This window comes from Sander lucioperca, chromosome 4, assembly GCF_008315115.2.
Source record: "Sander lucioperca isolate FBNREF2018 chromosome 4, SLUC_FBN_1.2, whole genome shotgun sequence".
NCBI lineage: Eukaryota > Metazoa > Chordata > Actinopteri > Perciformes > Percidae > Sander > Sander lucioperca.
In genome coordinates this window covers 39,589,815-39,614,103 of record NC_050176.1, presented here as the reverse complement: position 1 = coordinate 39,614,103, position 24,289 = coordinate 39,589,815, and the positions used below count along the sequence as shown (strand labels likewise).

Here is a 24,289-nt window from a genome sequence, read left to right as displayed (position 1 = left end):
GTTACCAGCTGGAACACTGTTGCAACTTCAACATAGAGGATCGTGATGTTTATTGCCACTTCAGTAACATCTGCTGCACACATGGATAAGTTAACCTTTAGGACTTTCTGCCAATGCTCTATTTGAACCCAAATCATGATCTTTTCAGAAACCTTACAAAGTAGTTTTGTTGCCTAAACCTGTGGTTCCCAGACATGTTTGTTCTTGTCAAGGACCGACAACAAATTAGACCATGAACCCTATTTGATAAGCTTCGATCCCGAGGGTCCCCCATCTGATAGGATTTTTTCATTTAGATGTTTTACAGAAAGTGTATGAAACCCATGACCAAAATAGTCATACATTCTGTTACTGTGTTATGGATGGAATTATAATGAAAATAAATTATTGCCCTTTGTGCTGGGGACCCCCTGGAACCTCCTCAAGGACTCCTGGGGGGCCCATGGAGCCCACTTTCATTTCACACTTTGATTGCCCACAAATTTCTTGCTGAGACCGAGTGAGAGCTAGGCCCAGATGAGAGGCTGAATACACTTCAACTTATTTTCACCGGCCATTATGACCGGAGAGAATAGTCCAGGAAGTTATCTCTGGTCGTGTAGCAAACTAGGAGTGCCTAGTAAAATGGGTACAGTGTGTCATGAAGCCTGCAAGACTGCAGATAGATCCTCCTCGGTCAGTGCTACCAGAGCCTTTTCACTCCCTATTCAGCCCCATTGTTCTGAATTTGGTTGCAATTGCACCAGAGTTCCACTGGGGGTGATCGCGGTCCAGTGTAAAATGAATGGGACTCTATGGAGCTAGACGGCTAAATTTGTCTCTTTCACCTGATTGTCGTTGAGAAATCTCAAATTTGATTGTAGAAGTTCAACATGGATTATAGGCAGTGTTGGGGAAGTTACTTTTAAAAAGTAGTGTTTGCTCGTTACTCGTTACTTCTTAAAAAAGTAATCCGTTACTTTACTTAGTTACCCCCTATGGAAAGTAACTTTTTACTTTACTCGTTACTTTTACGTTACTTTTAAAAGCAGTCATCTCTGGCAGAGACTGAAGTTAATTAAACCAAAACTATCTTTGACCATAAAGCCAGTCTCTGGTGTATCAGTGAAGTGTCTGAACTCCACTGCAGACTGGATTCTCTCCTCACAGAGTGACGGCTGATTCATTATGAACCAGTCCAGCGCGGGTTGAACGCACATCAGCAGGTCATCGGCGTTACACGGTGTTAGTGTATACTATTAATGTCTGTATCGATTTGTACCAGTCGCGCAGCCACGATGGTCTGTGCATTGTTGTAGACACATGCAGCCTCTTTTCTGGAAATCCTTGGGTGTCCGTGCGACAGACACAAGTCCACAGCGGTCCGCTGCGTGTGTGTATGAGGCCATCTCCACCTCATCCATCTGTGAGGTTGACAGCTTTGTGTCTGCCTGGCTCAGAGCGCCGTCTAGCAAAAAGCCACAAAGCTTAAAACGCTCTCAAAAGTTAGCTTTGGCTGCTTCTCGCTTGCCGTGATTACTCTGCTACCAGCCTCTGTCACGTCCTGTGTGGAGCTTGTGAGCGAGCAGCTGAGAAGGCAGTGTCGCTGTCAAATCTGTCCCTGGGAAAGGTAACGTTGCACCGAATTGAAAAAGGAACTACGTTTCATTACCAAATTTTCAGTAGTAGCGTGTTACACTACTTTTTACCCGGAAAAGTAGTTATATTACTGTTACTTACTTTGTAACGCGTTACACCCAACACTGATTATAGGTTGAAAGTTGAATGAACTACTTATGTCCTTTTGATTTCTTACAGGTTGAGTCGTTGTTGCCCATAACACGCTAGCATTCTGCTAATGAATGCTGATTGGTCAGTGAAGGACTGATTACGATCCCACTTGACGACATCCGAAGCGGAACCAGAATGTCAGAGTGAATATTTCGGCGTGGTCTTTAAAACATTAGCAAACCTCTTTCTAGCATGTGTATTAACAGGGAGAGCCTTACCTGTCAGCTGTGTTGTCGTGTATTGACAGGGAGAGCCTTACCTGTCAGCTGTGTTGTCGTGTATTGACAGGGAGAGCCTTACCTGTCAGCTGTGTTGTCGTGTATTGACAGGGAGAGTCTAACCTGTCAGCTGTGTTGTCGTGTATTGACAGGGAGAGTCTAACCTGTCAGCTGTGTTGTCGATGCCTCGAGAGAACAAAGGAAGCGACTCAGAGCTTGCCGTAAAGCAGAATCTCTGGCCGTATATGTGCATAGAGGGTTTTCACCGACGTCAAGTTCTGGGTGTTAACCTGGATGCGCGGCCATATTGGAGGCACTCGGTGTAAACAACTGAATGGAGTAATGGAGTATTGTACACTTTGAATACTTTAATATTTTATGTCTAAACAACAGAAAAGCTCATAAAAACGCATCCAAGATGCAAAGGCATGGAAGGACTTGGACCACAAAAAAGGCGCAATATTTTGAGAAATTACAGTTTACTGGCAGTGCAGATCCCTACAAGTTGGCTCCCTCTTCTTGGATCCATGGCAACCCGGTGATTCTTCCTTCAGTTGCATATCCTGATATAGTCAACTACCTGGTGTTCTCGCCGAGCCCATACACAGCGGAAGACCTTAAATCCTACAAAGTTTGGAGGCTTATAACCAGATGGTGTGTGGATGGGTGAGGGAGACGCAGTACCAAGTCATTAACGACTGTTGTGTCGTGAAGGCCAGAGTAAGTAATGCTATAACGTCTTTAATCAACCTAACCGTAACTGTATGATATCATTGTGATGCTCAAGGTGTAGCCAAGTGACTTAGAGCTTAGATCGGCCCAAAAAATCAAGCCCGAACCGACCCGAGCCCGAGCACGTTGTGTCCAAGACCGCCCGGCCCGACACATTAACTGTAATTATGAGCCCGAGCCCGATTTAAACCCGACAATTTTTTAATATGTGGGCCGTTATAACTGACGTTCTCAACTACAATTCAGAGTTGTTTGAACTACAGAAATCTGTTTAGAATAATACAACAAGGACGAAGCATGTAGCATGTTTGTTTAGAATGGAACGGATCGCAAATGGATCTGAATGAAGAAACGTAAAAAAAAACAGAAACAATGATGAACAACATATTGTTGTCACTGCCCACGACTTGTTTAAACTGCTTCCATACCTCCGACTTTCCTCCACACTTTCTCAAAGGTAATTCTCCTGTTTTTCTTTTTTTCTTTACATCTTCAAGCTCCCGGTGTGATGCGTGCGAGAGGAGGAGACTCCGCGCATGACACGTGCTGCATTTTGTAACTGCAGCCTAACTTTTGTACACATTTGTTACTTTTATATAGCCTATATATATATTTATAATATTTCTGATTATGGCATAGCTTTCTCCCCACCCAAATAGGATAATAAGGTAATGCATAAAAAAAAAAAAAATTGCTTGATCAAGGGTCCGGCCCAGGCCCAGCCCAGCCCGAGGATGTGGCGGAAAATAACGGCCCGAGCCCGACCCGAGGTCCGGTCTGGCTCGGGCTTGGGCCGAGAATCTAAACTCTAAAGTGACTCTCAATTGTTTTTTTTTTTTCATTTCAAAGACCGAACAAGACAGATTTTTCTCTCGTAGATCCTGGTTGAGCTTTGCCAACCACAAGCGCCTCCTTTCCTCTGATAACTTCTGGCATTCCTCTCCCTGGTTTTTAATAACTTTTGGAAGTCGATGAGTCATTGACATTTTAATAGGCTTTTTGGGACAAAAAAAGCAACTTTAAAAAATCTAACACCCAGCAGTGTGTATTTTCTTAGCCTCCCCTTTCGAATGCAACATTTAAATTACTAGACAAAAAATGATATCCTGAGAAAAGTGGATTTTGAGGGGTATAGACCATAGACTTCCATTAATTCTGCACTTGCCCGTGAGCGCCCTCATGTGGAACCAGAGTGGAACTGCAACCAGTTCAGAAGCTGGAAGTATCGAGGGAGTGGAACTTCCATAGACAGTATAGGGAACTTCTGCCCTTTAAATTCTCTGGTGTTACTGTATGGCAGTCCGCTCCTGAACAGAGGGGGCGCTGTACTGTAGTTCATACTGGAAAAACACCACACTGTTCAGCCAGCCATCATATCAACAAAGACTCTACAGCCTGGGTGCCCACGCTTTTCTCCGTTATACTGAAAAAGTAAAAAACCACCTAGTTATGCATTTCAGATAGCATTGCAACGTTTAAGAACTACCAGTGTAATTTTAAAGACAAAAGTCTGTTCGGTCCATCAAAAAGCGTTTCAAGCTCGCTGTGACAATGTCGACTGCCATGGACTTCCATTCTCAGATTGCCTCCATCATGGAGGTGCTGGCTAACGCGGCCGTTGCAGAAATTTGTAAAGTTGTGGACGACGGATACGCGGTGGTTCATCTGGAGATGTCCCGGAGTCAGAAGGAGAACGAGGTTCTGCGCAGGAAAATCAAACTGCTGGAGCTGCACATCGCCAGATACCGAGCGGAGAGAGTGAAGGGATCGGAGGGCTCTCTCAGCAGCCGCTTCGCCGGGGTCCGGCTCCTCAACCGGCAGAATAGGGCCTCACTGGCAGGTAGCCTGCTGTATGTAACCTTCACACCTGGAGCTCACAGCCAGTGTTTCAGGTTGACTGTGAAAAAGTGTTTAGATAATTAAATGGTATTTATTTAGAAGCGGGCTGGTTGGTTAGTTAACTAACGCTAGCTTGCTAATTCCACCAAGCTTCCATGCTACATAAATAAGCCGGACAGAGTTGTCCCTCATCTGGCGATAGAAACCCTGCTTTCCCCGTTCTGTTGGCTCAGAGCTCCACAGCCAAAGTTGAGGCGCAGATTCGCCACTTTGTGATGTGAGAGAGCACATTATGAAGTTGCAGTGACAGACTCAAGAGGTTGTAATCACCGAGTTGTGGTTGTGATGGAAAATGGACCAGAGGGAAAAAGTCTACGAGTAAATGTTGCTCAAGTTTGCAGCTGTCATTGTGTTTATGTAAATACCAATCTACACATTTGTGAATATTTTTTTCTGTGACTTTATATTCAGAATACAGGTGTGTGAACATTTTCTAGGAGTGCACATTTTAACTTACAAGATCAGATTTTTTTTAACAAGCTCTCACGTGTGTGAATATTTTTTACATACAAGTTCAGATTTGTTCTGCAAGTTCTCACATCCTATTCTACAAGCTCTCACATTTTGCACCATATTTCCCTTCTTAATGGGTCTTTTTTGTATCAACCTGGACCCCATTTCCCCATGCATCTGTGTCTAATAGACTGATGTGAACAAAAATCTTTGAATTTGGTCCAGCATTGAGCGAGATCGCAGTGACAGGCCTTCTCAAACCGAGCTGTAATGTAACCTAATGGGGCAATTGTGCACCCTCGATTTTTGTCCACTAAAAGTGATTGTTTTTGCCACGGACAGGCTCAGATTGTTATTAAAAGTGTCTGACAACATTATTGATCTCATGAGGTGACTTCTTGTCCCATGACAAGAAGTTACAGAAGTTATAGGCTTGTGTTATCTAAAAGATTTTCAGTGCCGTGGCTCAATATTTAAATGATTTTGATGACGTGGATGAGGTCATTATAATTGAATGGCCGTCCGTATTCATTTGAGGCAGAGTTTACGGATGAAGAGCGGACGAGGGTAGAGATAGAGAGAGGCTGCAGCTGTGGAGTGTTTGATGCGGTCAATAGGCTATAATACCTCCATGGTTACGTGTTATCTAACTCACCATAAACCTGGGGGGTTTTATTTTAAGTGTCCGGGTGCACTGTGGCCTTCCTGTATGTGATTATCTGTCTGGCTTGACACTAGAAATAGAGGCAACGCTGAAACGATCGCTGTAGCACGCGGCCGCTCCGCGCCTAATGGCAGCCGGAAAATGATGATTTCAAATGAAATGAAAATAGCTCCACTTCCGTGTGTGGTATGTTTCTGGCGTTCTCTGCCTGCTGCCATGCATGGGGAAATGGTTGATAAAAACCCAAATTCCCCTTTAACCAATTATTCTCCTTCTATTGGTCCACCAGGCCCCTCTCTGCAAGGCAGGACCAGATTTTTGAACCGAGACTCGGGGACTCAGCAGTCTGTGCAGAAGATCCAGCCTATCAACATGGACCAGGATCCTGACCAGGAGGTCGTCACCACCACCAAAACTGAGGTAGTTATTCCAACAGAGGAATGATATCACACTGTTCATTTTATTTAATTTCTCTGGTAGCTGGAGTAGCCTACTGTACCACGACACAGGAACACAGCTGTGACCCAGTGTGCCACGGCCGGAGCACGGCGGCCCGTACTGCACACCAGACCAGCAAGCTGCTGCGATTCCTTAAAATATCCCCCAGAGCTCCGTTCAGCGTGCGCGCATGCAACATGGCAAGCTGAGGCAACAGTTCATTGCCTGTTCATACAGGTCATTGACTATAAGGTATAGGTTTGTACAGAGAGAGCGTGCAGCAGGACAATTTAGCAGGACATTTGGTCTGTGCGCTCCGCTTCCCGTCACTGAGGGCGTGTGCCGGCTGCTAGGTGACACGCGAGCGCTCCAAATCACTTTGAACTAATCTTTTACATCCCTGTAGCACCTAGCATATGCATAAGAAGCTACTCTTTTATGTCTGTCTTATTCGGTTGCACGTTTTCGTACAAAAAGGATCTTTACCAGTGTTGGGGAAGTTACTTTTAAAAAGTAGTGTTTGCTCGTTACTCGTTACTTCTTAAAAAAGTAATCCGTTACTTTACTTAGTTACCCCCTATGGAAAGTAACTTTTTACTTTACTCGTTACTTTTACGTTACTTTTAAAAGCAGTCATCTCTGGCAGAGACTGAAGTTAATTAAACCAAAACTATCTTTGACCATAAAGCCAGTCTCTGGTGTATCAGTGAAGTGTCTGAACTCCACTGCAGGCTGGATTCTCTCCTCACAGAGTGACGGCTGATTCATTATGAACCAGTCCAGCGCGGGTTGAACGCACATCAGCAGGTCATCGGCGTTACACGGTGTTAGTGTATACTATTAATGTCTGTATCGATTTGTACCAGTCGCGCAGCCACGATGGTCTGTGCATTGTTGTAGACACATGCAGCCTCTTTTCTGGAAATCCTTGGGTGTCCGTGCGACAGACACAAGTCCACAGCGGTCCGCTGCGTGTGTGTATGAGGCCATCTCCACCGCATCCATCTGTGAGGTTGACAGCTTTGTGTCTGCCTGGCTCAGAGCGCCGTCTAGCAAAAAGCCACAAAGCTTAAAACGCTCTCAAAAGTTAGCTTTGGCTGCTTCTCGCTTGCCATGACTACTCTGCTACCAGCCTCTGTCACGTCCTGTGTGGAGCTTGTGAGCGCGCAACTGAGAAGGCAGTGTCGCTGTCAAATCTGTCCCTGGGAAAAGTAACGTTGCGCCGAATTGAAAAGGGAACTACGTTTCGTTACCAAATTTTCAGTAGTAGCACGTTACACTACTTTTTACCCAAAAAAGTAGTTACGTTACTGTGATGCATTACTTTGTAACAGAGATGGGGACTCGAGTCTGAGACTTGGACTCGAGTCGCACTTAAGTCGCACAAATAGCTGACTTCGGACTTGACTTGTGACTCGACCCAAAAGACTTCAGACTTGAGCTTCAAGACTCGTCAACATGTTTTCATGCAATTATTGCTTTTTAAATCTAAATTCATTCATGTATTTCTATTTTCTTTTATTGGCGCCTATACGGGGAAACGTATGACGAGCCTCATGTCCCCTGTCCTTTGCCATAATGTGCAATGTAACGCATGCGTTATGCCTTATGTGCGCACACTCACATAAAACAAAATACATTGATATGGCGACACCAAGTCCTCCCGGAGTTGTGCCTTTTGTCATTAGTTTAGCTTTCAATAACTTAGTAAACAGTGGCAGTAAGCCAACAGCTACATGCAAGGTGTGTGTCACCAAGATACATGATGCCGGATCATCAAGGTCGGACCTCATCAGGCATCTCAAAACGCACCCAGATAGGTCAGTCACTCACACACTAATGTGAAAGAGACGTTACATTTAGCATATATCGTCACAGGTAATAAGCTAACCATCGCTAAGTGTTGTGCTAATGCTAGGAACAGGCAGATTGTATCTTTATAGTTAGTAGTTGCTGAGGCTCAGACATTCATGGCCCACAGGAGGCGGGACGCATGGATCCATCTCCTCAGGAACAAACGCTGTGTCGGGGGGGGGGGAATTACTCATGTGATGCGTAATTGATCCCGTGGTTGATTTGTAGGCTGTTAAGTGAACAAGGTGTACCCGGTCCACCAAACACTGGGCCGTCTTGACTGTCTTAATTCTGCACATATTTCTGTTACTGTAGTCCTATTTACTATTCCATTATTTCATCCATGCGTGGCTCAGCAGATCCGTGCGCACTGTCACCTGCCGTGGAGTCGCTGGCCTCACTAACCTCTCCTCCTCTGAGTCGGGTCTCCCTCACGCTGGACTCAGTTTCACTGAACGTACTAACACTTAGAAAATAATTAAATGGCATTACATCAGTGAGTTCAAACTGCTTATTGTGCGTAATTTGGACTGACACTGAGATGCATGTTGTACAGTAACTGGTGTGGCGCTGCCACTTTTCTCTTGATTTTCACTTCAACATTAATTTTTTTGAGAGAAAGAGACGTTACATTTAGCATATTTCACCACAGGTAGCAAGCTAACTATCGCAGTGTTGTGCTAATGCTGGGAACAGGCAAATAGTATCTTTATAGTTGTATCCATATGATGTGACAGACTTAGGTTAATATTTCACCAGGTCAGAGGGCTAGAGGGATGTGTTAAGTAGACCCCATACAGTTATCCTACAACTGATTTTGATACTGGACTGTATGGATGGTAGCTACAGGACATGCTATGAATTCATAAGATTTAACAATACAGTGTTAGGAGCAGATCAGATAACCAGAGACTTGAGACTTGACTTGGACTCGTGGCAAAAGACTTGAGACTTGACTTGAACTTGCCCTCAAAGACTTTGAGACTCGACTTGGACTTCCAAAAAATGACTTGTGAACATCTCTGCTTTGTAACGCATTACTTTGTAACGTGTTACACCCAACACTGATCTTTACACACATTATCAGAGCTGAATATTTGATGACTGCAGTGTTATATTTTATGTTTACAGTGCTCATTTACATTTAAAAGGGTTGTAAATCTGGTTCTTCAAGTTAATTGTAGCAAACCATAGTCAACTATTCAAATAAAACGTAATTTTTCACAAAATAGCGGCTAGTGAAGATGCAGAGTGGCTAGTCGCTGTGGCTGGGGAGCAAAGTTAATGTTCAGCCCTGGTTGTCTGTCTGCCTTCGGTGTATATTGATGCTATAAAGCTGCAGCTGGACCTAGATACACCAAGCCAATGACGCAAATGTGAGCTTCATAGCTCAGGAAAAGTTGTTGGAACAATTCCTCTGAAAATGAAATGAATACTATAATACTATTTTGAAGTTTTATTATCAAACTGAAAATATGAAATTAACTTCTGTCTTGTGTATGAACTGAACATACTTGTAATGTGTACTGCATTTTTATAGTTTGGAAATAAAAAAACAAAACCCCCCAAATGTAATATATCTTTTGGACAGAAACACAAATATGAAGAAATATAGATATATGGACTTTCATTTAGAAGAATTTTTTTGTTACTATTTTATACTATTATTTTATGTAACAAATGGGTGTGAAAAAAAGGATTTAATATTGTATTCAAAGATAACAATAATTGTCAAGTTTTTGTGTTGGAAAAATCCTATTTTTGCAAACTGAATGTAAACTGTAATATTAGTATTAGAATAAGGGCAAAACACGGAATATTATGTGCTTGTAAATGTAGTCACTGATTATCATCCATATCACTATGGACAGCAACTCTATTTTTGTAATTGTTTTATAATGGGATTTTTGTTGGCAGGAACTATTTGTTCTCATATATATATATATATATATATATATATATATATATATATATATATATATATATATATATATATATATATATATATATATATATACACACACACAGTATCTCACAAAAGTGAGTTCACCCTTTACATTTTAGTAAATATTTCATTATATCTTTTAATGGGACAACACTGAAGAAATTATACTTTGCTCCAATGTAAAGTATGAAGTGTACAGCTTGTATAACTATAAATGTGCTGTCCCCTCAAAATAACTCAACACACAGCCATTAATGTCTAAACCGCTGGCAACTAAAGTGAGTACACCCCTATGTTAAATTCCCATAGAGGAAGGCAGATCTTTATTTTTAAAGGCCAGTTATTTCATGGATCCAGGATACTATGCATCCTGATAAAGTTCCCTTGGCCTTTGGAATTAAAATAGCCCCACATCATCACATACCCTTCACCATACCTAGAGACTGGCATGGTTTTATGTCGGTTAGCCTAATAGCTGGTTTGATTTGCATTTTATGGAAAGTACCCCATGCCAGTCTCTAGGTATGGTGAAGGGTATGTGATGATGTGGGGCTATTTTAATTCCAAAGGCCAAAGGAACTTTATCAATTCAATTTTCAATTCAATTCAGTTGTATTTATAGTGTCAAATCATAACAGGAATTATCTCAGGACACTTTACAGATAGAGTAGGTCTAGACCACACTCTATAATTTACAAGGACCCAACAATTCTAGTCATTCCCCCAAGAGCATGCATGAATGCGTAAGTGCGACAGTGGCGAGGAAAAACTCCCTTTTAAGAAGAAACCTGGGACAGACCCAGGCTCTTGGTAGGTGGTGTCTGACGGTGCCGGTTGGGGGTGTGATGAACAGTGGCAATAATAGTCACGATAAAGATCATCAGGATGCATAGTATCCTGGATCCATGAAATAACTGGCCTTTCAAAATAAAAATATGCCTGCCTCTATGGGAATTTAACATAGGGGTGTACTCACTTTAGTTGCCAGCGGTTTAGACATATATATATATATATATATATATATAAATAAATAAATAAATAAATAAATAAATAAATATATAATTTATTTATATATATTTATTTATATATATATATATATATATATATATATATATATATTTTTATATATATATATATATATATATATTTTTTTATATATATATATATATATTTTTATATATATATATATATATATATATATATATATATATATATATATATATATAAAATCAGTTTGTCCTCTCAGTCAGCAGAACCTGAGGAGGAGGTGGGGGAGCTGCTGATCGTCAAGGTGGAGGGAACGATGGAGACCGGAGCCACCAACCACGAGGTGCCAGTAGACGCCTGCACCGGCAGCAGAGGAGACGCCTACACCGCCCCATCACTCCCCGCTGCCTCGCCAGATGCCAGATGCTGCAGCCAAACGGAGGTCAGTGGATCTGACATCGTCACCTTTGTTGTCGACAGGACAGCTGAAACTGACAGCAGCAGCAGTGACACAACCCACAGTTCCCAGCTAGAGCTAGCAGGAAGTGATGTCAGAGCATGGGAGAGGGAGCCGCTGAGCTCAGACGCTAGCATGACGCCAAGCTGGGACGCCTTGCCAGCTTCTTGTGATGATGTAACGGACGGCAGGAGAGATAACAAGGCAGCATTAGACACCTCCGAGTCCTCCCTGTCAGATGTGGTAGTTGTTGATGGCGGGGGGGTGTCACAGCAGTGGGAGTGGTCAGCTGTAGACCAGACACAGAGAGAAGCAGCCAGAGGCAGACATGAAAACACTACATCAACCATGATTCAGGAATCAGCAGGACACGGGTCCGTGCAGGTGCAGTCCTCCACTTTGAGCATCAACTCCTCCGTGAGCCACCAATTCAATTCAATTCACCACAGCCACCACAAGCCCTTCTCCAGCAGCTTCCACCTGGCTTTCTACCACGCCGTCACCATGGAGCGCCCGTACGGCTGCACCAGCTGCACCAAGCGCTTCTTCCTGGAGTCAGACCTGCAGAAGCACATGGCCAGGCACACCAGGGAGAAGCCCTTCACCTGCACGCTGTGCGGCAAGAGCTTTGTGTGCCAGAGCCAGCTGGAGATCCACCACAACGTGCACACCGGGGAGAGGCCCTTCAGCTGCTCCGTCTGCAACCGACGCTTCTCCCATCCCAGCAACCTCAAGAGGCACCAGAAGATCCAGCACCTAACACAAAGACCAGACCTCCCACAGCACTGCCGCACCAAAGATTTACAGCCAGGGGTTTTCACTGAAGAGGGCTAGACTTTTTTTGGGAGCGTGCCTATGTTCCCACATTTCTAAGATTTTTTTTTTTCACTGAAAATTAGGCCCTATGTTCCCACAGCCCTAAGATGTTTTTCAAAATTAGGCCCTATGTTCCCACAGTTCCCACATTTCTAAGATTTTTTTTCCAAAAGTAGGCCCTATGTTCCCACATTTCCTTTTTCATAAATGTGTATCAGATTTTATCCCCCTTTCTCCCAATTTGGTAGCCAATTACACTCAACATATTATCCAGTAGCAATGGACTACAGATGGAATGTAGCCCTAACCCTAACCCTAACATAGGGCCTAATTTTAAGAAAAATCTTAGAAATGTGGGACCAGAGGGCTGACCCCCTTTTTTACACAGTGCTGTTTTACTACAGCTACAGTTTCACTTTTAAACACTGAGGGTTATTATTAAGCACTTCATTTTTCATCAAGCTGCCTTATGATGATAAGAAATTTGCTCTTTGCTCACCACTGAGGTAGGGCACATTGCAGAGCTCACACATTCGCTGAAGCAATGCTCAGTGAAGGTATAGCTTATAGCTTCATCATAAACAGCTAAGCTAAGTTTAGCATTAGATTTAGTTAAGTTCGTAAAAATGCCTAATCACAAACACGGTAGCCCAAGAGTCCCAGCTCAACATCTTGTGGTTCTATGCACTGTCGGACTTAAAAATATAATGTATAAACTAGTCTTAATATCATATATGATGAAACTGATGAGAAAATGAATAAGGAATTTTACTCTGAAAAGATTAACAAGCGTCTGTCACACTCACATTGGGCCCTATCTTGCACCCAGCGCAATTCACTTTGTACACCGACGCATGTATCATTCCTATTTTGCACCTGACGCACAGCGGACTTTTCCCTCCACAGACTCACGGCGGTAAATTAGGGAATTAACTTGCACTCCCGGGGGCGGTTCAGCAAAAAGAGGAGGCATGTTCCGGCGCAAACGTTCCCTAGTGCTATTTTGCCGTTTCAGAAAACAATTCCGCCACAGACCAGGAAAAACCTAGTCTAAAGTCAGTGGCATGTGCGCATACACTTTGCTTCATCTCAGCAGCAGTTCCCATTTTTGCAAACCATACATAAATACAAGGAAAAATATGACCTTGTTTTACACATTTCCATGAATCATGGATGTGTTGATGACATAAATGAGGAAATATTAGAGGACTTAAGGAGATGTGATGTTGAACTGCATGTGCCAATGCCACCAGACATGTAGAAAGTACTAGAGACCTATACTTGAGTAAAAGTACAAGTGCTCTATCAAAAAAGTGACTGGAGTAGAAGTTGAAGTGCTCTTTAAGTACCACACTTAAGTAGTACTAAAGTATTCAACATTTTTTGTACTTAAGTCAGGGCTCTCAAGTTTTGAAGACAGGCAAGAGTGACAGCTAAAAAAAAAAAAAGGTCAAGGGGTTGGTTGGACGGATCGCGGGAATGGGGGTGTTTATTATAGTTAATGTTTCCTTTTTGTTATTAATAATTGTTCAGACTTGCAGAAGAAAAGATTTGACACATGGCACTAACAATTCAACCAAATACAAAGTATTTATTCCATTTCCACATGGTGACTTATGATGGTGGGGGTCTGGGGGTCCTCCCCCATAACATTTTGAGCATTAAACACTTAATTTCCTGCATTCTGGTGAATTTGTATGCACCTATTTCTACCTTTTTCTGAATCAATTTATGCTGGAAATATCTATGTAAAGGGAAACAGATTATAATCCAAATATAAAAACATAATGGAATATATTGCAATAAGGCTCTCAGGCATTCTGTATTGCTTTCAACTATTTATTCTCCTGTAGATCAACTTTTCTAATTATATCTGAGTCACATGTAGCCTAGCATCATTTACTCTTCCCTTCTCTTTTGCATCTTTTGTTGGGGAAGTAACCTCCTTAAATGTGCATATGACAATTATTCACCTCAATGATACATTAATTCATTTTAATTTATTAATAAACCCCTGGACTGTAATACTGTTAAGTTTTGAGCAAGATTTCTGCTCATGTTCAAAACTTTGTGCACATTCAAAATATATCTGTGTTCTCTGAGATTTGAAGGAGTCGTGATATTTAGAGAAAAATAAAGTTAGAGTAGTCACTATATTTCAGAAAATAATCTACCTGCACCATAGTCTGCTGTGCATTACATGATTGCTCTGCTGATACGGTAGATCTCAGACCGTCTGACAGAAACAGAGCCCCGTTTGGGTCTCTGGCATGGATGTATTAAGAGAACTGATCTGGTCTCTGAATGAGTGAACGTTTAGGGAAGTGTCTGTACGCTGCTCTATGCTTTTTTTTCATTGGTTGTTGCGTTAAATCTTACCCAGATACAATAGTGCTATTTTCTGATTGGCTATTGTGTAGCCCCCCTTTTTTTTTTTGATTGGCTGATAAGTGGCAGGCTCAACAAAGAACTCCACGGGAGACGCGCTTGATTCCTGCCGGTTCCATAGTGAGAGCGGCGCGCCGGAGAAATTTTGGGCGGTGCGGCATATTAAATATATTGTAAATAGTTTTTCCGCGTGAGAAATACAATGTGTGGTGGGAGTGCGTGACAAAAGACCGAAATGAGTGACTGTCACGCTCAATGCATGACACTTGAGAGCCCTGTTAAGTATTGCAAGTGGTTTATTTTAAAATGTACTAGTACTGAAAGTAAAAGTACAAGTATTGTGTTATGTAGTTATTAAAGAAAGCAGTCAAAAGTTTGAATATCATTGTTGGAGTTCAACTTTTGACTTGGTGGTAAGATGGTGCGTTATAGGCAGTCACAAGCTGTACATTGCTGGATATATGAAGGACGTTTCTGAAATAAACCCAAAAACGGTACATTAATGTCACAGCTGCTATAACTACTATTATCTGATATAACAGTGGGTTATTAATCACTTATTAACAAATACTGAAATAGAATGTACAATTATCACACTGTGCAAGTAAAATGAACATCCTCTCCAGCACAGTAACAATTAAAGCCCCAAAAAATGTATCACACACTAGCTAGTAATATGTGTGATGTACAGTGGAAAGCTAGCAAAATACAGACACACTTGCAGCTAGAAAAATACAGATAAACTAGCAGCTAGCAAAATACAGACACACTAACAGCTAGCAAAATACAGACACACTAACAGCTAGCAAAATACAGACACACTAGCAGCTAGCAAAATACAGATAAACTAGCAGCTAGCAAAATACAGATAAACTAGCAGCTAGCAAAATACAGACACACTTGTCGGGACACGATCCGTTCTGCCTGCACGATCCGTTCTGCACATGCGCAAAATGTTCGCGCATGCGCGGTTGTACGAGGATTTACGACACTGCACGATCTGTTCCACGCTTCCGGTCGACAGCCAAGCAAACGTTAGTTTAGCTAACAGCTAATTCGGCTAACTGCTAGCTGAGACAGCATGTAATAACTTTAAAAGACCCTCAAAATAAAACTTGAAAATAAACGTTGACATATATAACAAACACCTAACATATATAACAGCTGTTACGTCAGTTCTACTTTACTTGTGCTCATTTAAAATACAATCACTCAATACTTGTCTTTATTGTTATTACTGTGAAGTCTTAATTTAGCTGTAGCCTGCTTTTCCCATTACGTTTGAGTTAACGTTATTTTAGACTGAATCTAGCTGTCAGCTAGCGGTTAGCCGAATTAGCTGTTAGCTAAACTAACGTTAGCTTCCCGGTGGAGGCTAGCCATAGGCTAGCGTGGAGCAGGTCGTATGGATACGTAAAACAGTATTATCTTGCGCATGTGCAGAACGGATCGTGCAGGCAGAACGGATCGTGTACCGACAACACTAACAGCTAGCAAAATACAGACACACTAACAGCTAGCAAAATACAGACACACTAGCAGCTAGCAAAATACAGACACACTAGCAGCTAGCAAAATACAGACACACTAGCAGCTAGCAAAATACAGATAAACTAGCAGCTAGCAAAATACAGACACACTAACAGCTAGCAAAATACAGATAAACTAACAGCTAGCAAAATACAGATAAACTAGCAGCTAGCAAAATACAGACACACTAGCAGCTAGCAAAATACAGAACAGCTAGCAAAATACAGATTAACTAGCAGCTTCACATCACAGGGTGAAACAGGGTAAAAAGTTAATATTCAGTACTCATTGCAGACTGAAACAACTCAGGAATAGATTAATCTGCTGCAACAATAGCTAAATAGAAAGAGTACCAATTTACATTGTCTCTGACTTCTGAACAGGCAACTGCCGTAATGAAAAGAAACGCGAGGCGATCTCATGGATTTATAATTATTTATTGATAATTAGCGTACGTAACTAACGTAGCCGTAACTACACACACTGTAATACACAGTCTCTGTAGCGTGAGGAATTCACAACAGTAATGAGTAACGATGCTGCACGTAAAAAATGTGTCTGAGTAAAAGTATTAAACTTATCGAAAATATGTACTCAAGTAAAAGTGGAAGTAGGAGAAAAAAATAATACTCCAGTAGAGTACAGATACAGCCTTTTAGTACTTAAGTACAGTAGTGAAGTAGTTCTACTTCGTTACTATACATCTCTGCACTCAACCCAAATGCCTCAGCAACAGCAGCAGCAGCACGGGAGAGGAGAGACAGAAGAGCTGCATCGTCTATAGTGAGGTCATCTCGGTCTAATGTTAGACTACATTGCAAAAATATCACCATGTATTCATAACCTCGTGATTCAGTGAGAGTGAGCCCAAAACATCGGAAAGTATGCTTTTTGTGACATTTCTTTATTTACATTTTGTCAAAAAGAAAAATCAATAGCAAACGTTGGTCTCCTCGGCTGTGAACCGCTCCTGGCGTGCGCCCATGGATGTATTAAGAGCATGCGCCTAGCAAATCCGCCATTATAATAGCAATCCGCCATGGAACAAGCACGCCTGCTTTTAAAGGGAATGTGAGATAACGCTCTGATTGGTTTATTGCACATTACGCCCAAACCACACCTATGAGTAATGTAGCTACTTCAGACTAACCCATTTTAGATTTGCAAGAGTCATTTATCCCGCCGGTATAATAGCAACAGCGCCCGAGATCCGCCCACAAAGCTACTTGCGTTTGGAGTTTGATACTTGCGTTTCAGATCGTTAAAATAGGGCCCTCTGTGTCATAAACGACGAAACAAGTTTATTCTTTTACAACTGTCCCTCTTCATCAGGTGCCAAAGGTCACACACTCTGTCTGGAACAGAAAGACAGGGATTGGGAATCTTTGTCTTTGAGTGCTTTAGTGCACTGAGAATATTGGTATCAGGCTTTTTTTCTTTCTTAGATTTCTATTTTCCATCTAATTAATAAAGATTTGACTGAAAGAGGAGTTTTCTTATCATATTTTAGTGAGAATTCTGTTCTGTTTTCTAATGAGAGTTAGAATTCTATTGTTTTCCAATAAGAATTCTGTTTGTTCTTTCCTCATATTAATCAGAATCAGTTTTATTGGCCCAGTATACTTACATACACAAGGAATTTGACGTCTGTAGGTGTTAACTCTCTACACATTCAACAAATAGACATTAACCAAGTGTGATTACAGTTGTGATGGTACTGTCTACCAAATGAAAATATGAAATATTTTAGGATTATACATACTGATGTGGACATGGATACTGCACGGGAGCAGTAACTGTTGGATTCATCACATCAGATGTAACTGAATGTTTAGCCATTTAATGTTCCTTTTAATCTGAGCTATGAGCTCACCAAAGAGAGGGGGGTTTACATGTGTACTGATGTATACTGTACATACAGTGTAGTGTAAATAAATGATTTTTGTTTTTGTATGGTGTCATGGTTTACTGTTTTAGTCACAGTGGAATGCATTTCTATTCTGCAGTTAAAAATATGTACACAAAGTAAATCTTAATGAAATAATTTGATTCTATCTAGGACATAGATCTTACACAATGACTCCTATATTAAATAATGAGTATAACTGTGTGAGAGCCTGGCAAGGTTCTTTGTGTCAGCTAAAAGCCTGCCTCCTCTTTCCAGGGCCAGAGATGTCTGAAAAACACGAGCAGCGCTCAGCGCAAGGTGGAAAAGATGCATGAAGTGCAAGGTATCAGTCTGTTCTTCTGTCACACCGTTCAATCACTCCAACCCACACCAAGCTACTGCACACCCCAGCTCTCCAGTTAGTTTAAAGTGGAATCATTACCAAACTGTCCATGTTTACCTCCTCAGCTGTTCTATGATTAATTCGATGGAAGCATATAAGAGACACAAGTATTTGAATTTTAACAGCCACTGAATACTTAATATTGGAGTATTTTACTCTGAAAACCATGTATCTGAATGTATTTGTTCTGAATTCACCTCTTTTGAAATGAAAAGACTATTTCAAGAGCTGAATTTGAAGAAAAAAAATGTATTCAATGGTCACAAATTCAGATTAAAAAATTGAAGTTTCAGAATAAAGAAAAAAAAGATTCAGATTGCTCAAATTGGATTGGTCAAATTCAGATTTAAAAATTGAAGTTGAAATAATTGACATACCAACATATGGGCGACCCAGGACAGGGTAGAATTAATATTTTCCTTGGGATAAAGTACCTACCTATCTACCTACCTACCTACCTACCCATCCATCCATCCATCCATCCATCCATCTATCTGTCACTCATGTGAGCCAAGAAAACGGCTTGAAAATTGAAACTCAAACATGACTGTCCGCGAGAACAACAGGGCTATGGTAAGTCAACCAGTTTTCTATTTGAATTTTTATTTCTAAATTTGACCAATCCAATTTGAGCAACCTATAACTTTTTTTTATTGAAATTCTGAAACATAATGCCATTTTGGCTATATGCCCCCAATGTCGGATTTTACCAAGGGGGTAAGCGAGCATCCGAAAAGCGTACCTCCTCTGGGGAGACTCTGATGCTACCAAGCCATCAGCTCCTGTTAGCATCCCATTGACTGCCATTCATTCTGACGTCACTTTGACAGAGAATAACTTTACATCTGAAGAGTTTAAAGACTCTATTTGTCCGTTGTTTATTTCTAAAGAAACACGACAATGTATAAAAGGCTCCATTACCTTGTACCTCACGTTATGGCTCCGTAGCAGACGTTTTTATAAAAATAGGCTAACGATTGTGTCATAACCACGAGACTTACTGTCGCATAGTAGAGGAATTACCGTATAGTACAGGAGAAGCTCTCAGGCAACCGGGGGAACATGGAGGCATACAGTCAAAATGACAAAATAATCAGAATACTTACCAAAAGTTGCTCCTGCTCCTACGCTCATGGACAGCTCCTACTCACGCTCTCCGTCTCTGCTAGATTGGGAATGATTGAGATTTCTCTTGGCACAGCTACCAGAAGACTTCCAACTTTCAGACAGGTTGCTCACATCACATTTACATCTTCAAGCTCAGTTGGAGGCTGCTCAGTAACGCTCAGACATCACCGGGAAAGTGCTTCTAATATCCTTCACTGGTCCATTATTTTACTGTCTATGGATTTTACATCTAACTACCTGTTTTCTCAGCATATCAACATCAACATCATGCTGTAAATAAAAATGTGCAGCGAAAGAAGCTTTTAATATATCTTTTGAAGTGCGTGAATAAATCCAGCCATGACAGATTTAAGTTTCACTTGATGATCTGTGACCGATGGAGGAGCATCCTGGTGCCAGGGATTTCAACCTTTAACTGAAAATGTCTGGTAAAAAGAAAATATTAAGGGTGGGTGCACTTTGAAATAGTAAAAGATGATCCAAAGTAAAATGCAAGTTGTGTGCCACCGCCCGATACAGGAGCACAGCCGTGATCCGTCCGCCCCAATGATCACCAAATCCTGCACACCAGACCAGCAAGTCGCGGCGATGTATGCAACGAGGCAACGTTTGTGGCAGAAAAACATTATGACAAGAGGATTGTAAAAAAAAAAAAAAAAGTATAGAGCACGCGCAGCAGGACAGACTTTTGCGCGTGCCAGCTGCTGACTGCTCGAATGACACGCGAGCACGCCCTCCAAACCACTTTAAATGAATATTCTACACCCCTGCAACACTTATACAATAACAAGCTACTCTTTTTATGTCTGTGTCCTTCACACACAACCTTATCACATCTGAGTATTTCATCACGGTAGTCGGCCCCTCAAATAATTGAACTGCACAGGGTAATTGATAAACTTCAATCTGGTTTTTGCAAATTGTATTCCACTGAACTAGCTCCTTAAGGTCTTAAATGATGTTTTGATGGTTGCAGACGCTGGAGATTTTTATAGGACCTTAGCACCGCATTTGATACTGTCGACCACCATATTGTAATCGACAGGCTAAATGACCATTTCAGGGACTGCATTGGAGTGATTCTCCTACTCACTCTATCTTACAGAAAGGACTTTTTTCAGGCTGTTGTGAATTTAGTCTTCAGTCTTGGGACCCATTTTATTCTCGATATACATGCTGTCACTAGGACAGACTGGGGCACAGAGGAAGAAGATATATCAGACTTGAAGGTAGATACATACAACAAGAAAAATAAAGCATATCACTAGATTTGTCCTTTAGGTTTCTTCACTTCAATTTCCAACCACTGACCACCAACGTTAGAAAGCAGAAATAAATCTACACCATTATAAATGGATTAGATTTGCTCACTGTTGAGGTCCCATAAGACTCACATTACAAATTCTTTTTTAGATTGTTTTCTTACTGTACCTTCAGCCATTAGTTCCACTTTGATGAAAATCAGCCTGCAAGGACTTGAACATACAGTGATGTGAGAAAGTGTTTGCCCCCTTCCTGATTTCTTATTTTTTTGCATGTTTGTCACACTTAAATGTTTCAGATCATCAATAATTTAATTATTAGTCAAAGTTAACACAGGTAAACACAAAATGCAGTTTTTAAATGAAGGTTGTTATTATTAAGGGAAAACAAAATCCAAACCTACATGGCCCTGTGTGAAAAAGTGATTGCGCCCTAAACCTACTAACTGGCTGGGCCACCCTCAGCAGCAACAACTGCAATCAAGCGTTTGCGATAACTTGCAATGAGTCCTTTACAGCGCGGTGGAGGAATTTTGGCCCACTCATCTTTGCAGAATTGTTGTAATTCAGCCACATTGGAGGGTTTTCGAGCATGAACCAGTCCTTCCAGAAAAATGCTGAGTTTTTTTGTGATTGTTGCGGGCAAAAATCCTTGATTATGCGGCACGTTTTCTTAAAAAATGCAATGGAATATGCGGGATATTTATGCAGTTTTATGCGACGAAATTGCGGGAACTTGCAAAAACTGCGGTTTCATCGTGGCTTCATCGCGGGGTTTGCAGCTTTTCGATGATGTTCACGTCACGGAATTACGTCACTTCATAATGTTCCCATGGCAACAGGGGAAAATGGCTGCTCTTGTGTGAAGTAAACGCAACATTTTTCAACTTTCTGCTAAGATATATGTGTGACTTTTTTTTTTTTTTTTTAATTTGTAGTTTGATTTTATGACACTTTTTTAGAGGTGCAAAGAGTAATCGATTAATTGATTAGTTGTCAACTTTTAAATTAATCTCCAACTATTTTAATAATCGATTAATCAGTGTGACTCATTGTTTTTATGAAATAAGTACTACTGTGACAGTAAAGTAAATATCTGACAGAACAAGACATTTGAGGACGTCATCTTGGGCTTTGGAAAACACTGATTCACATTTTTCACCATTTTCTGATATTTTATAGACCAAACAACTCATCCATTAATCGAGAAAATTATTGACAGATTAATCAACAATTGAAAATAATTGTTCATAATCAGCCCTTCAGCACTTTCTCACAGTTTACAATACAGCAACTGCTCACAACTGGTTGGCAGAGATGTAAAGAACACACAGTTGTAGTTACTGAAGGGGCTGTACTGGAAATACTGACAATAAGTGGTCTGGGATTTCCTCCACGTAGCTCTTACAGAGCGTTCCGCAGCTCGTCCAAGACGCTCTGTCATAGCCCTCGGCGTCATACCGGCAAACAAGGCACTCACGTACATGTGTGGCCGGACAGCTTTCAAAAAAAAGAACAGAGCAGTAGGGCTGCAACTCACCATTATTGTAATAGTCGATTTAATCGGTCGATTATTTTCTCAATTAATTGATTAGTTGTTTGGTCTATTAAATGTCAGAAAAATGGTGAAAAACGTCCCAAGATGACGTCCTCAAATGTCTTGTTTTGTCCACAGCTCAGATATTCAGTCTACTGTCACAGAGGAGAGAAAAAACCAGAACATATTCACATTTAACACGCTGGAATCAGAGAAAACAAATGACTCAAATCCATTATCAAAATAGTTGGTGATCAATTTAAGTTGACAACTAATCGATTAATCTTTGCAGATCTACAAAGAAGCTTGGATTACAACACACACAGAGGGAGTGTGACTTCATTACACATACTTATTAGATATTTGTTTGCTGCTCTATTAATGTACTGGCTATTGAGGACAGCCCCTTAAGCATGCATCTTGCACCCTGATTGAAGCTGACGAGATGCTATATTTGTAAAATCATATGTAGTGCAGTGTTTGTAAAAAGAATACAGCAACTCTTTTTTTCTAACTGTTTTTTTTGCTGTGGGCTCATCAGGTGTTACCCCAGAGAAAAACAGTCCCTCCCAAACGCTGCTGGGATGGCAGGAGAGCAGCGAGACTGAAGATGGGGAGCGGCCATCTTGTTCCACACACACAGCAGAAACCGTAGCAGGAAACTCCTCATTTAGCCAAGTGAGGACGGCCCTTGCCTCCGTTTCTAAACGGCCTCAGTGCAACAGAGACCAGACACGCCCTGCGACTAACTCCCTCCCCTATGCAGCGGAGGACAGCTACGGGGGGGCGTTGTTGTCCGGGCGAGGTGGAGAGGACGGAGCTGAGGAAGTAACCCCTCTCACAGGTCAGCCACGGCTGTGTATTCAGATCAATGAGCCATGCAGTGAAGGGATGTTTGAAGGTAATGCAGCCTACAGTCTTTCTACCTTTAACAATACCCCGGTTGCCATGGGGACCGTGAACTCCCAGCAACAGCAAACCCAGCATTCCTGGTCTGGAATCCGGCCGTCGGACAACGCCCTCTTCCCCAGTCAGAACCCCCTTCATCCAGCATCCAGCAGTCAGAACCAGGAGTGTGTGTCAGCCCAGTGCCAGCAGCCCTGCCTCCCCTACGCCTGCACCTTCTGTTCCCGCCGCTACGCCCACCAGTGCCAGCTGCGCATCCACGAGCGCGTCCACACAGGGGAGAAGCCATACCAGTGCGTCCAGTGCGGGAAGACCTTCGGCCAGGTCTGCAGCCTCAAGCGCCACCAGATGGTCCACACAGGGGAGAGGCCGTTCCCCTGCCCCCACTGTGGGAAGCAGTTCTCCACTTCTACCAACCTGAAGGTCCACCAGAGCGTCCACACCGGGGAGAAGAGGTTCCACTGCGCCAAGTGTGGCAAGAACTTCTCCTTCCTCAGCAACCTCATCAGGCACCAGGCTCTGCACACCGCCAAGTAGAGCAAGTCACGCAGGGACCAAGCCCCTGCATGTACCTGACGGGACAAATTAACATGAACACTGGAGCTGCACAGATTAATCAATTAGTTGTCAACTCTCAAATCAACTATTTTGATAGTTGATTAATCAGTTTGAGTATTTTTAAGTTTTTAAGTAAAAAAAACTCAAAACTTAAAGCTTCTTAAAGTGGCCATATTATGCTAATTTTCAGGTTCATAATTGTATTTAGAGGTTGTACCAGAATAGGTTTACATGGTTTAATTTTCAAAAAACACCATATTTTTGTTGTACTGCACGTTGCTACAGCTCCTCTTTTCACCCTGTGTTCAGGTCTCTGTTTTAGCTACAGAGTGAGACCTCTCACTGCTGTAACATCTTTGTTGGCAGTCGCACATGCTCAGTAGCTAGGTAAGATCACACGCTCAGTAGCTAGGTAAGATCACACGCTCAGTAGCTAGGTAAGATCACACGCTCAGT

General features: G+C 41.8%; 1 protein-coding gene across 2 annotated transcripts; it reads left to right on the top strand.

Moving 5' to 3' along the window:
• The first annotated feature begins 4,023 nt into the window (after positions 1-4,023).
• Positions 4,024-23,959, top strand: LOC116060574 (zinc finger protein 23-like). Of its 2 annotated transcripts, XM_031314214.2 has the most exons (5): positions 4,024-4,560; positions 6,026-6,156; positions 11,220-11,402; positions 18,316-18,382; positions 22,911-23,959. In XM_031314214.2, exons 1-5 carry the CDS (start codon positions 4,272-4,274, stop codon positions 23,810-23,812), a joined length of 1,572 nt encoding a protein of 523 aa, XP_031170074.1. In that variant the 5' UTR covers positions 4,024-4,271; the 3' UTR covers positions 23,813-23,959. The 2 variants fall into 2 exon arrangements, with proteins under 2 accessions (XP_031170074.1, XP_035856408.1); XM_036000515.1 differs by lacking the exons at positions 18,316-18,382; positions 22,911-23,959 and adding an exon at positions 12,597-12,851 and having other exon boundaries at positions 4,028-4,560; positions 11,220-12,253.
• Positions 23,960-24,289: the final 330 nt, after the last annotated feature.

Coding starts and splice junctions, on each gene's coding strand:
- LOC116060574 (XM_031314214.2), top strand. CDS start 4,272: ATGTCGACTGCCATGGACTTCCATTCTCAGATTGCCTCCATCATGGAG. Junction 6,157..11,219: donor TCACCACCACCAAAACTGAG/GTAGTTATTCCA, acceptor TTGTCCTCTCAG/TCAGCAGAACCTGAGGAGGA. Junction 11,403..18,315: donor GATGCTGCAGCCAAACGGAG/GTCAGTGGATCT, acceptor TCCTCTTTCCAG/GGCCAGAGATGTCTGAAAAA.